The sequence below is a fragment of the Phacochoerus africanus genome, chromosome 16, assembly GCF_016906955.1.
Source record: "Phacochoerus africanus isolate WHEZ1 chromosome 16, ROS_Pafr_v1, whole genome shotgun sequence".
NCBI classification, from domain to species: Eukaryota; Metazoa; Chordata; class Mammalia; order Artiodactyla; family Suidae; genus Phacochoerus; species Phacochoerus africanus.
In genome coordinates this window covers 11398806-11414126 of record NC_062559.1, presented here as the reverse complement: position 1 = coordinate 11414126, position 15321 = coordinate 11398806, and the positions used below count along the sequence as shown (strand labels likewise).

General features: G+C 38.7%; 1 protein-coding gene across 1 annotated transcript in view; it reads left to right on the top strand.

Annotated features, from left to right (window-relative positions):
* The window catches only part of AKR1D1 (aldo-keto reductase family 1 member D1), a 46025-nt gene that overhangs the window by 26222 nt on the left and 4482 nt on the right, over positions 1-15321 (top strand). The window contains exons 6-7 of the mRNA XM_047763211.1: positions 11080-11189; positions 12125-12290. Coding sequence (XP_047619167.1) covers positions 11080-11189; positions 12125-12290 — 276 coding nt within the window. The remainder of the gene's footprint in view (positions 1-11079; positions 11190-12124; positions 12291-15321) is intronic.

The window sequence follows — 15321 nt, the reverse complement described above, 5'->3', positions numbered from 1 at the left end:
CATATAAATTAAAAGCCTAATAAAAATCAATTAAAAAAAATCAGGAAAACAAAGGCTCAACAGAAAAATGGGCAAAAGAAGTGAACAGAAATTCACAGAAGACAAATTGCAACACTGTAAACATGTGAAAAATGTCCAGCTGCACTAGTAAATACAGAAATTTAAATTAAAGTGTAGGATGAGATTAAGACCCTAGAGAAGAACCACTAGAGCTCACCTTCAACAAGCAACAAAGCAACAAACTTACAACCAATTGCTAAACAACCTTTAACAAGATAGACTGAAAACTATCAAAAAAGATATCCTATTCCAAAAGACAAAGAGGAGGCCACATGGAAACGGTAGGAGGAGTGATTTTGCAATATAAGTAACCCCATAGCCACCAGGTAGGTAGCCCACAGACTGAAAAGTAACTGTATTGCAAAGACTCACCCAGGAGAGTGACAATTCTGAGCCCCACATCAGGTTCCCACCCCTGGGGATCTGGCATTGCGAGGAGGAGCCCCAGATGCATCCAGTATTCAGGGCCAGTGGGTCTTGTGCACAGGAGCTCCACTCTTGAGAAGCACACACAGGCTTTCATGTGCACTGGGTCCCAGGGAAATGCAGAGACTCCATAGGAATCTGGCTCAAACCTGCCTGAAGTTCTTGGAGGTTCTCCTGGGAAAACAGGGGGTGACTGTGGCTTATTGTGGGAAAAGCACACTGAAGGCAAAAGTCTCAAGAATAATCATCAGTGTGAACTCCTCTAGACATGGCCATTTTCGAAAAATCTGGCCCCACCCATCAGGACTGAGAAGATTCAGGCCAAAGAACAAACTAGGAGGGAATACAGCCCCACCAATTAGCAAACAGGCTACATAAAGACCCCCCAGGCACACAGCCTCTAAACACATCCAAGGACAAACCCCACCCACCAGAGGGGTAAGAATCAGCTCCACCTACTAGTGTGCAGGCACCAGTTCCTCACATCAGGAAGCCTTCAGCAAGCCCCTGTACCCAACTTCAGCCACAGGGGTGGGGTGGAGTAGACATCAGAAGCACGAGAGGCTAAAACATATTGTTTGCAAAAACTACCACACCAAACATCTATACAAAATGAAAAAGAGACTTATGACTCAGATGAGGGAAAGAGAAAAACAAACAAACAAACAAAAACAGCTAAGTGATCTGGAGATACCAACCTCCATGAAAAAGACTTTAGAGAAACAATAGTAAAGATGATTGAAGACCTTGGAAATAAACTGGAGGCAAAGATTGATAAATTACAAAATTGAACAGAGAAATAGAAGATTTAAGGTTAAGCCAGCAGACATGCAAAATAAAATAGGTGAAATAAAAAAATCACTAGGGAGTTCCGTCATGGCGCAGTGGTTAACGAATCCGACTAGGAACCATGAGGTTGCGGGTTCGGTCCCTGCCCTTACTCAGTGGGTTAACGATCCAGCGTTGCCTTGAGCTGTGGTGTAGGTTGCAGACACGGCTCGGATCCCGAGTTGCTGTGGCTCTGGCGTAGGCCGGTGGCTACAGCTCCGATTCAACCCCTGGCCTGGGAACCTCCATATGCCGCGGGAGCGGCCCAAGAAATAGCAACAACAACAACAACAACAACAAAAGACAAAAGACAAAAAAAAAAATCACTAGAAACAACCAACAGCAGAATACAAGAGGCAGAAGAACAAATAAGCGAGGCGGAAGACAGACTAGTGGGAAAATCACTGGCACGTAACAGAAAAGAGAAAAAAAGGTTGAAAAGAAATGAAGGCAGATTAGAGTATTCTGGGACAACATTAAACACACCAACATCTGTGTGATAAGGCTGCCACAAGGAGGAGAGGGAAAGGACCTGGGAAAATATTTGAAGATATAATAACAGAAAACTTCCCTAACAAATCCAGAAAGCACAACAAGTACCATATAAAATAAGCCCAAGGAGGAACACCTTGAGACACATTTTTATCAAACTGACCAAAACTAAAGACAAAGGGAAAATATTGAAAGCAGCTAGGGAAAAGGAACAAATAACATACAAGGGAACCTCAATAAGGTTATTGGCAGATTTTTTTTCAGTAGAAACTCTGCAGGCCAGGATGGAGTGGCACCATACACTTAAAGTGATGAAAGGAAAAACCCTCCAACCCTCCAATATTACTCTACCCAGCAAGGCTCTCATTCAGATTTGAAGGAGAAATCAAATGCTTTCAGACAAGCAAAAGCTAAGAGAATTCAGCGCCACTAAACCATCCTTACAACAAATACTAAAGGATCTTCTCCAGGTGGAAAAGAAAAGGCCATGACTAGAAACAAAAATATTACAAATGACAAGGTTCACTGGTAAAGGCATACATATAGTAAAGGTAGGAAGTCATCCACAAATATGCTACCACAATCAGAAATGGTGAGGATAGGAGGGCACAAATGCAGGACAGTGGAGATGCACTTGCAATTAAGAGAGCAACAACTTAAAACACTATTTTGTGTGTGTGTGTGTACACATGTATATGTATATATATTTTCCTATATCAAAACTACAGGGTAACTGCAAACCAAAAATTTACAATAGATATACAAATAGGAAAAAGCAATCCAAACACAGCACTAAAGATAGTCATCAAGCCACAAGAGAATAGAATAAGAGAAGTGAAGAAAAAAGAGCAACAAAAATAAATCCAAAACAGTTAATAAAATGGCAATAAGAACATAACATATCGATAATTACCTTCAATGTAAACGGACTAAATGCCCCAACCAAAAGATATAGACCAGCTGAATGGATAAAAAAACAAGACCCATATATATGCTGTCTTCAAGAGACCCACCTCACTTCTAGGGACACATGCAAATTGAAAGTAAGAGGATGGAAGAAAGTATTCCATGCAAACAGGAATCAAAAGAAGGCTGTAGTAGCAATACTCATATCAAACAAAATAGATCTTAAAATGAAGAATATTGTGAGAGACAAGGACATTACATAATGATCAAAGGATCAATCCAAGAAAAAGATACAACAATTGTAAATATATATGTACCCATCATAGGATCACCTCAATATATAAGGCAACTGCTAACAACCTTAAAAGGAGAAATTGACAATAATACAATAATAGTGGGGGACTCTAACATGCTGCTTACAGTAATGGACAGAGCACCCAGGCAGAAAATCAACAAGGAAACAGAGGCCTTAAATGACACATTAGACCAGATGGACTTAATATATATTTATAGAACATTCCATCCAAAAGCAGCAGATTACACCTTCTTCTCAAGGGCACATGGAACATTCTCTAGGATAGATCACATTCTGGGCCACAAACTAAGCCTCGGTAAATTTAAGAAAATTGAAATCATATCAAGCATGTTTTACAACCACAGTGCTATACAACTGGAAATCAACAAAAAGAAAATAATTGCAAAAAACATACATGTGGAGATGAAACAACATGCTACAAAACAACCACTGGATCACTGAAGAAATTAAAGAGAAAACTGAAAAATACCTAGAAGCAAATGACAACAAAGACACAACACTCCAAAACCTATGGGATACAGCAAAAGCAGTTCTAAGAGAAGTTTATAGCAATACAAGCCTACCTCTGGAACCAGGAAAAATCTCAAATAAACAACCTAACTTTACACCTAAAGCCGCTAGAGAGAGAAGAACAGACAAAACCCAGTTAGCAGAAGGAAAGAAATCATAAAGATCAGAGCAGAAATAAATGAGATAGAAACAAAGAAAAACAGAAAAGATCAATGAAACTAAAAGCTCTTCTTTGAAAAGGTCAACAGAATTAATAAACCCTTAGACAGACTCATCAGGAAAAAAGAGAGAGGACTCAAATCAATAAAATTAGAAATGAAAAAGAAGTTACAATGGACATCACAGAAATACAAAGGATCATAAGTGACGACTACAAGCAGCTATATGCCAATAAGATGGACAACCAGAAAGAAATGAACGAATTCTTAGAAAAGTACAATCTTTTGGAGTTCCCATCATGGCTCAGTGGCTAACAAATCCGACTAGGAACCATGAGATTGCAGGTTCGATCCCTGGCCTTTCTCAGTGGGTTAAGGATCTGACATTGCCATGAACTGTGTTGTAGGTGGAAGATGTGAAGATGCAGCTGGGATCCTGCATTGCTGTGGCTGTGGCGTAGGCCGGCAGCAGTAGCTCTGATTAAACCCCTAGCCTGGGAACCTCCATATGCCGCGGGTGCAGCCCTAAAAAGACAAAAATAAAAAAAAAAGAAAAAGTACAATCTTTTAAGACTAAACCAAGATGAAATAGAAAAGATGAACAGACCAATCAAAAATACTGAGATTGAAACTGTGATTTTAAAACTTCCAACAAACAAAAGTCCAGGACCAGATGACTTCACAGGTGAATTCTATCAAAAAATTTAGAGAAGAGTGAACACCTATCCTTCTGAAACTATTGCAAAAAATTGCAGAGGAATGAATACTATACTCCCAAACTCATTCTCTGAGGCCACCATCACCCTGATACCAAAACCAGACAAAGATACCACAAGAAAAGGAAATTACAGGCCAATATCACTGATAAACATAGATGCAAAAATCCTCAACAAAATACTAGCAAACAGAACTTAGCAGTATATTAAAAGAATCATACAACATGATCAAGTGGGATTTATCCCAGTGATGCAAGGATTTTTCAGTATCCGCAAATCGGTCAGTGTGATACACCAAATTAACAAACTGAAGAATAAAAACCATATAATCCTCTCAATAGATGGAGGAAAAGCTTTTGACAAAATCCAACATCCATTTCTGATTTAAAAAAAAAACCTCCAGAAAGTGGGCATAGAGGGAACCTACCTCAACATAATAAAGGCCATATATGACAAACCCAGAGCTAACATCATTCTCAATGGTGAAAAGGTGAAAGAATTCCCACTGAGATCAGAAACAAGACAGTGACGTCCACTCTTCCCACTACTATTCAACATAGTTTTGGAAGTCCTAGCCACAGCAGTCACAGAAGGAAAAGAAATAAAAGGGGAATTCCCATTGTGGCTCGGTGGTAACGAATCCGACTAGTATCCATGAGGATGCATGTTCAATCCCTGGCCTCACTTAGTGGGTTGTTGGCGGGAATGTAAATTGGTGCAAACACTATAGAAAACAGTATGGAGATTCCTCAAAAACTAAAAATAGAATTACCATTTGATCTAGCAGTCCCACTCCTGGGCATCTATTCAGAGAAAACCATGTACATGTAACCCCCAGTGTTCATGGCAGCACTGGATTCAATGGCAAGACATGGAAGCAACCTAAATGTCCTTCAACAGAGGAATGGATAAAGAAGATGTGGTACATATACATAATGGACTATTGCTCAGCCATAAAAAGGAATGAAATAATGGCATTTGCAGCAGCATGGATAGACCTAGAAATTATCATACTAAATGAAGTTAGTCAGACACTGAGACACACACGTCGTATGCTCTCATTTATATGTGGAATATGAAAATACAATGACCTTCTTTGCAGAACAGAAACTGACTCACAGACTTGGAAAAACTGTGGTTTCCAAAGGAGACAATTTGGGGGGGAGGGATGCGCTGAGGGTTTGGGATGGAAATTTGTAAAACTGGGTTGTAACGGTGGTTGTACAACTACAAATATAATAAAATTCATTGAGTTTAAATAAATAAATTTATGTGTAATTTTGTATTGTGTATCAAATTAGCAAAGTTTTTATTTTTTTAATATAATGTTCCCTGTAAGCAAGTGGTGAAGTAAGAGCTGGCAAATGCACATTGGTTTAACCTTACTGGAAAGAAAATTTGCAATAAGCAGCAAGAGTCTTTAAATATGTTCAGGAAGTCCCCACTCTGGCACAATGAGTTATTGATTTGGCTTGTCTCTGTGGAGGCACTAGTTCAATCCCCAACATGGCACAGTGGGTTAAAGATCTGATGTGCTGCAGCTGTGTCATAGGTCACAGCTGCAGCTTGGATTCAGTCCCTGGCCAAGAAACTTCTATATGCCCTGGGTGCAGCCAAAAAAAAAAAAAAAAAAAAGTTCAGTCTTCTACTTCCAGGAATATATCCTTTGAAAAAATCAGAATGCCCATATATGTGTTTGTCACAGTACTGTTTACCATAGCAAAAAAAGAGAGAGAGAGAGAGAAAACAACATAAATATGAAAATTTCAGGGAATGTTTAAATAAACTTTAAAATATTCATAGTAGGTGAAATCTTCACAGAAGATGTTCTTTTTTGTTTGGTTTTTTTTGGGTCGCACTCACGGCATATGGAGGTTGCCAGGCTAGGGGTCAAATTGGAGCTGTAGCTGCCAGCCTTCACCACAGGCACAGCAACACTGGATCTGAGCCATATCTGCGACCTACGTCACAGCTCAGAGTAACGCCCGCTGAGCGAAGCCAGGGATCGAACCTGAAGCCTTATGGATACTAGTCATGTTCGTTAAGCACTGAGCCACGACAGGAACTCCAACAAAAGATGTTCTTGAAGCTCTTTTGAGGAAAAGAGAAATGGCCATGATATTAAGTGGAAAGACCAGCAGACAAAATGTAGTACAGTATAGAGACAATTATATTACTTGGAAAGTATAAATATTAGAAAGAAAAATATTAAAGTACTAACTGTGGGTATCTCTGGCTTTGAATTCTATTTTCTTCTTTATGTTTTTCTGCATTTTTCAAGTCTTCTGCAGTGCATTACATTATTGGTCTTATAATCACACAAAATAATATTATCTTATTAAATGGGGATAAGATACCTTCTCTGACCCCTTCTTTATAAAATATTAAGAAGCTACACTAAAAAATGCTCTTGGATCTGGTAAATATTCACATCTCGAGATTATGATGGCCTTGTTTGTTGAATTCATTGTTTTCAGAAACTCAAGAGTTCTGAGTTCATAACAGAAAAAAATGAATTATTACCTACATCGCAATAATAGCCCACAGCTAAAATAGAAGTGTTGCTAAATTTAGATGTACCACTTCCCAATTGACACCTCAGCTAACCCTATGCCATATGCTCTCAGGAACAGAGAGCAGCAACTTTTGCCTTCCTTATGGACGTCAATCCATCCCATCATTCCTAACAAATCTCTCCCCAACATATCCCTCACATCTCCTTACTGCACCCCCAAGAACAATATTTTGTTTTTAACATTGAAAAAACATTTTCTGTTTTTAACATTGAAATGACAAACAGCTTTCTTCTTACAAATGTACAGAGGCAGATGGTAATTTCCTACCTGAGAATGAAAAACAGCAAAAATTTAACAGTGTTTTCTCATGCCAAGGAGGAAATAGCCTGATCTGTTGGCACAAGAATATTGATCAGCTTCACAAATAGATCCTGAATGAGAAGCAAGGCATGTTGGAAGATCATAGCCTGAACTTATCCATGTTTTCTGTGCTGTTTGAAAACAGAAAATATCAAAACTCTGGAGATAGCACAGATCAAAGTTCAGGTGCCCTGACTACTAGCCTTTACCCTGTTCCCTGGTAGGACCAGCTTTCAACCCAGGAACATGATGAGCATGTTATAGGCATTATATAAAATGAACACATTTTATGTGCCAGAGACCTAAAGGCCTTGCATAATTCAAAACTCACACATTTCAAAACTAATTTCCCCATTAGACCAAACCTAACATAAAACTTGCCAAGTTTTGCATTTTGCATTGACTTCATGAACAAAGGCACACAGAATATGTAACCTCATTCTATACTCATTCTCAGAGCCTGAGCATTCCAAAATTCCTTAGTCCATCTGAAGAAACATCAGTCCAGCCTCCGCCCATGGCTTAGACTGAAAGCCTTCCCGGTGCAGTGCTCGCCCTGCCCAATTCAAAAGGGACTGTGCATCTCCCTCAAGCCATTTAATTTCTTGCAAATTTCCAACACTTAACTCTAGGAAGGAGGAAAGAAGGCAGGAAAGGGGAGAGGGAGGGAAGGAAAGAAGAAGGGAATGAGTAAGCTAAGTTTTCAAACTCTTCAGTTTTTCCTGATCTTATTCACTAGGTGTAAGTCACAGGTGTCCTGACACAGGAATCAATAAGGATTTGTTGAGTGCCTTCACTAGTGAAATGAAAACCCAACACAGTATTTGATGGAAAGAAAAAGAGGTTGGGGTTAATTAATGAAAGGATTTTTGCTGTTTTCCTTCATGGATTCTGCTTGGTTTCTTTTACTTCCCCCTGTGAGATTTTGACATTAAACTACAGCATTACCAAAGAGTGTTGCAGAAGAGCCTTGGACATGCTCAGACGGACGAGGGACATCACTTTTACCTAGCAGATGAGAAAAAGTTGAGACTGCAGCTCCAGTGGTCCATTCACAAAGGGCTCTAACCAGTCCCCAGCAAAGAGGGAAGGCAAGGGTGCTTAGATACACTTGTCCTTAGAAATGAGGAAGACATCAAGGCCCAGTGACATCAGAAACCATCACTACCCTGTACCTTAGAAACTGACCACCTGTTCCCAGCCAGAAATGACCCCCCCCCCCCCCCCCCGGCTTCAGCCCATTCGATGCCCAGCCTACCACGGTCTGCAGCATCAAGAGTGATGTTTCCTAAGATTCTGCCTCTGTCCTCTCTGTTTTACTATTATTTTCATTCATTCAACAAATTGTCATCAAGCACCTGCCTTGTGTCAGTCACTTTGCTAGGGTCTAGGCATGCAACAGTGAAAGACAAGAGTCGTTGCTCTCGTGGGCATCAGTGAAAAATATGAAAGTTATTTGTAGTTAGAAACATAAAGAAACGCCCTGAAGAGAAAGAATGTGGTTCTCTGAGGTTGTCTGCACTTGGATCATATTAATTTATCCACTCCCACCCTCCACCCCCAGAATTTCCTACACTGAGTATTCCTTTAGTGCAATGCCCTACAGTTTCTTATCTACAATCTATCTATGCAAAGATCTGTATTATATTACATTTTATTACATTATATATTTGAATTTATATTATATTAATATATTAACTCTAAAGTTTTTGTGGAGTACTTGTTTCTAGTATTTTGCCCAATGCAACTTTTCGTAAACCCCCTATTTGTTCAGTCACAGGATGGATATTCACCTAAATGTTTGTTCTGTTTGCTTAATTGTATTAGCCTTATTATGTATACATTTTGCTACAAGCCATGTAAAATCTTTTTTCAAAGGGTATATTATAAAAGTGGTCACTATATATACAAATACACACACATCTATGTGTATACATACATATAGATATATACACACGTGCATATACATATTTAATAGGTCAGAGACAGATAACAGCACTCCAACCTGATTAGAAAGGAGTATGGGGAAAATTAAATGTGTTTGGAATAAGCAGGCAGGTATGAAATTAAGAAATTCATACTTAGTCTCTAAGCAATGGAGTGACAGGATAAAAAAAAAATGTGTTTGGGAGAGTAATACACCAAGAATAAACGAGATGGAAAATAGAAAAGAGACTGAAGGGGGAAGTGTTGCTGTGAATGAGAGAGGGTTAGGGAAAGAAATACCATCCGCCCTGCATATCCACAGCTGCAGAATGCAAAAATGCAGAGAACCCCCTGACCTATACCTTTTTATAGAATGGACTTGAGCATCCTCGGGTTTTGGTACCTGCAGGGACATTGGGGTGCTGAAAACAATACAACATGTATACCAAGGGACTACTGTACTGTGGACACCAAGATTCCTAACTTATTTTAGTCTGTGTGTCACTTTTTAGATTGAAGAAATGTTCTAAAGTGGGGGAAAAAACAAAAGTGTCTCAGGAAAAGGAAGCAGCAAGATTGTTGGGGGGGGGAATAAATGGGAGAAACCTGACGTTAAAGACAAAAAAGAAAAAAAAAGAGTTCCCATTGTGGTGCACTGGAAGCAAATCCGAGTAGTATCCATTGAGGATGCCAGTTCGATCCCTGGCCTCCCTCAGTGGGTCGGGGATCCGGCATTGCCGTAAACTGTGGTGCAGGTCACAGACTTGGCTCTGATCCTGCCTTGCTGTGGCTGTGATGTAAGCCAGCAGCTATGGTTTCAACTCAACCCCTGGCCTAGGAATTTCCATGAGCCAAGGGTGCGGGCCTCAAAGGACAAAAAAGAAAAAGATAAAGGAAAGACCCACCTCTAAGAGCTCCAGTTTACCTTTCCTCTTTGTGAAGAGCATTTTTTTGTGCCTTCTAGAAATGCAACTGATAAGATATTCAGTATTCCAGATAGTGAAGAAAATCATATACTTAAAATATCCTAATTAAGCCTTGGTTGATTTTAATTGAAAAGAAACTGGTAGGTCAAAAACTACCATAGTGTTTAAGAAGAATCTTTGAGAAGAACTTTTGTTGACATTTAAGTATTTTTAGTACAGAAATCTTGTCAATAAGATACAGAAAATAAAACTGCGCCTACATTTGAGACTATAGAGAACTCACCACCATGAAGAAAAAAGATTCATCTTTAAAGTTTTTTTTGGCCAAACCCAAGCCACACAGAAATTCCTGGGCCAAGGATCAAACCTGTGCCAATGCAGTGACCTGAGCCACAGGAGTGATAACATAGGATCCTTAACCACTAGGGAACTCCTTTACATTTAATTTTATTCTCTCATGAAAATGTTCTTGGATGTTTGATAGCTAGAGACAAGAGCTTCTGCAACATGTCACTTCTACTTACCAAGACTATAATCTGAACCTTGAGACTGTATATTTGCAATAGAAAATTGTATTTGCTGGAATATTTACTATAAACAAGTCTAGTAATTTTTAAATTTTTGAAGTATGAGAGCTTTAAAAATTAAAATTGTCTCCCAGTTATTTTAGAATTAATCCACAGATGGTAACCTCACTGATCTTGTTTTAATTAATCTCATCCATATGTAAATAATGTAAGAAATAAATAAAAAGAATAAAATAAATAAAAACATGTAAATAATATAAACTTCCTTGTTAGGAAAAATATTTGCGACTTGCCTCCTTATCTATGATATTTTGCAATGGATTTTCTTGAAGAACTTTTGAAAAATCATATAAAATTGCATTCATCTACATGCCTTTAATTTTGTGCTCTGCTCTCCAATGCAACAACTTAGGTTGAATGCCATCCATATTTTACCCAGCAAAAACTCTTGAAATTTTGCCAACAACATGACATTGTCATTATTGCCTACAGCCCTTTGGGAACCTCTAGAAATCCAAGCTGGTAAGTAATGCTGTGTGTCTCCTCAAGAAGTATTTCCTTTGGTATAAAGTAGGAAGCTAGTGCAAATTGCTTGATTAGAATGACTCTCTGCTTGGGTGTGTGATTTTAAGGAGGTAACAATCTCTTCAACTCATTCCCCCATATACAAACACAAGCTAATAAAAGCAGCAATTGATTGTTCTCTGCCTGTGAAGTTGCCTAACAGTACCTGAAACCTAGGAAATGCTCAATAAATGTTAATTTGATTATTGTTGGACAAAGAGTACTCTATGGCCATATTCTGAAATTTTTGAATTTTTGAAATCTCTGTATTCAATAGCAACCCTTTCTACTGTGCTGTGTCCCACAGACTTAAGTAGGAATTTTTCTACTCTAAGACGATTCCAAGAGTTATGCTTCTGTTTATTCCCCTTTAGTCTTCTTGCCTTCCCCTGTATGCCAACTTCCAACCCCATTCTCTCTAAAATACCCATCAGAGAAGTATTATTTGCCCTTTGGAAGAAGCAGCTCTATAAATCTGCCTCTCTAGGAGTTTCCATCGTGGCTCAGCAGAAAAGAACCTGACTAGGATCCATGCAGAGGAAGGTTCCATCCCTGGCCTCGCTCAGTGGTCTAAGGATCTGGTGTTGCTGTGGCTGTGGCACAGACTGGCAGCTGCAGCTCCGATAGGACCTCTATCCTGGGACCCTCCATATGCTGCATGTGTAGCCCTAAAAAGAAAAAAAAAGAAAAAAGAAAAATTTGCCTCTCCTGATCTTCCCATGCTAAGAGCAAGTCTTCTGAGTGCTCCGAGAGAAGGTGACCTGAAGTGTCCTGGATAGGTTACCAGGTGAATGGGTGGGGGGTGGGCGTCAGAGAAGGAGGGTGACTGGTTAACTATTGGTTCTCATTACTCAGGCTAAATATGATGTACGATTTTCTTTTCTTTTTTAAAGGGTGAATGTATCGTCCCCACCTTTGCTAAAGGATGAGCTTCTAAACTCACTGGGGAAAAAGTACAATAAGACAGCGGCTCAAGTTGTTTTGCGTTTCAGTATCCAGAGAGGAGTGGTTGTCATTCCTAAAAGCTTTACCCCTGAAAGGATCAAAGAAAACTTTCAAGTAAGATAACTGCTTCTGGAAATGTAAAAAGTAGGGGTTTTTGGGTTTTTTGTTTGTTTGTTTTTTAGAAAGAGAGAATTTTCTGTTCAGATTAATAGGAAACCTGCAGTGCCTTCGTATGATATTTTATACCAGATCCCCGACCCATTCTCGATTTAATTGTAGCTGATTGTGAGACCATTCCTGGTAATTCAGGGATTGCTTGCTGCTTGTATGCGCTATAGCTCCCTTCTTTCTTCTGTTTCCTTCTCTGTTAACTCTGGATGCTACTTCTCCACCAGCACAGCAGAATAGAAGATATGAAATTTGAAATTCATAAGGGTCAACTTTCTACCATCTTAAAGTCTGGGAAAATTTAGGCAACCATACCCTAGTAAAAAAATAAATTTTAAAGTTTTTATATGAGAAAAAGAATGTATACATGTATGTGTGACTGGGTCACCTTGTTGTATAGTAGAAAATTGACAGAACACTGTAAACCAGCTATAATGGAAAAAATAAAAATCATTATTAAAAAGAAGGAAGTAAAGAAGTACATAAAGATGTAAATAAATAAATAAATTCATACACCATAAAAAAAATTTGTTTAAGTTAGGAACAAATTTGGAAATTATTAGAAAGCATCATTTAGACTTCATGAATGCCAAGCCACTTTTTTCCCTCTGTAGGTAATCTGCAATCAGCATTATAACTTGCAGGTGAAAAAAGAGGCCACCAGATAATGAAGTGATTAGTTTACTGTGCTACTTCCAAAAAAACTGCTAGGTAAAGACAACCATAGAAGAGTATACCATGTAAAATTAATCAATTACACATCAGTTAATTTAAACTTCAGGAGTAACTTGGTTTTTGCCCTACTTGTAATTAAACATAAAATGAGTATTTATTCCCCCTGAGGGAAATGAGATAGGAGAATTATCAGAATGTTGACAATATGTGAAAAGACAGGCCCTGTCGCATATAAAGCTGTTAAAAACATTAATTGACGTTAACATTTGGAGGAGAAGAATGTCGTTTTTCCAGATCCATCAAAATTCAGACATACATATGCATTGATCCAATGTTCTTTTCCTATGGGTGTTTATTCATGCACATATACCTAGATGTTCATTACAGCATAATTTATTTTTTATTTATTTTTTTGTCTTTGGTCTTTTTAGGGCTGAACCCACGACATACGGAAATTCCCAGGCTAGAGGTCGAATTGGAGCTGTGCCCACTGGCCTACGCCACAGCCACAGCCACGCCAGATCTGAGCCACGTCTGCGACCTACACCACAGCTCACGGCAGCGCTGGATCCTTAACCCACTGAACAAGGCCAGGAATCGAACCTGTGTCCTCATGGATTCATTAACCACTGAGCCACGACAGGAACTCCATAAAGTGAAAATATAAGTATGGGAAGGTATCTGTGCTATTAGATCAGTTATCTTCAGAGTTGTTTTTGCTACCACATGAAGGAATACAGCGCAAACTTAGCACAAAAAAAAGACATAATTTATTGTCTTTCATAACTGGGAAGTCCATGGATAGACCAGACATGACTGGACACAGGAAGCCAAATGATTTATAAAAGGATTAAGTTCCCCCCACCCCCTTTCTCCACATGGTGGCACAAACGGTCCAGGTTGATCTATTACACATATTCAGTAAAGATGATCACAGATAAAGGCTTCTGTCAGGGTCTCTATAAATCCCTACTTGTTCCTTTGTGGGTCATTGGCTACCCATAATAATCACTGTGTGCAGTGAACTAGATGCCTTCATTGGTCCCCTGGGCTACATCCCTGTTCCGGTGCTGCAGGAGGAGAGATCTGTGACAGAAGCCCCACTAGGTGCGGGAAGGTGTTAAGCAAAAAGGAGATTTGTAAGAATTTATTTTGTAAGTGATTGGTTTACTCATGCCTGCTTTTGTATTATGTACCCTTTTCATTCCTCATACAATCTCATAAACTCCAATACTTGAATAATAAATAATCAAAGGAAAGAATTCTCTGAAAAGAGCACTTGGAAACAATCCTGGAGGGAATGACTCGGAAAATCATGTTACTTCTGTACTATGGATGCAGTGGTGAAGTGAATAAAGTTAGTCTATATATTTTGACAGAAAATATCACTAAGACGTAGTTTGTGAATGAAATAAAGTTGCAGAATAAAATTAGCATCGGCTTATTGCATTGTGCTCTTGGTGTGTTGCATGTTTGGAAGGAATCTATGGGAAGGGGAATAGAATTAAGGTGGTCGGTGTCAAAAGGAACTTTTGATTTTTACTCCATACATGTTCATGCACTTCTGTAGGGTTTCATTTCTTTACAAAGAGCATGTATTTATATATTACTTATATAATTAAAATTTATTAATGTAACTTACTAAAATAAAAGTTGAGGTTATTGTTAAAGATAAAATAACAGAAGATAAATTATAAACAGATAAACCAAGCTTTAAAAATATAAATAAGCTAGGAGTTCCTACTGTGGCTCAGTGGTAACGAACCTGACTAGTATCCTTGAAGACATAGGTTCGATTCCTGGCCTCGCTCAGTGGGTTAAGGATCCGGCACTGCCATGAGCTGTGGTGTAGGTCACAGACGCAGCTTGGATCCTGCATTGCTGTGGCCATGGTGTAGGCCGGCAGCTACAGCTCTGATTCGACCCCTAGCCTGGGAACTTCCATTTGCTGGGGGTGGGACCCTAAAATGGAACTAAAATAAACTATTAAAATGTTAATAAAAGGCAATTATAAAAACAAAGTAAAAGTGTACAGGCAAGAAGAAACAAAACAATGAAAATATAATTAGAATTAAAAGATAGGAGAAGAGACGTTAAAAATGATGAGAGAAAGGATTAAGAGGATAAAACAAAGCAAATTAAAAGTTTAAAAAAATACTTGAGCAAATTTAGAGACTATGGAAGATTTTTGGAAAAAAAAAAAAAAGAAGAAGAAGTGTATGAAGGCTCTAGTCCAGAATCAAAGGTTCAGCATCTTATACCAAAATAATAAAACTTTTTCATTCTTAGAATTTCAGGAGAC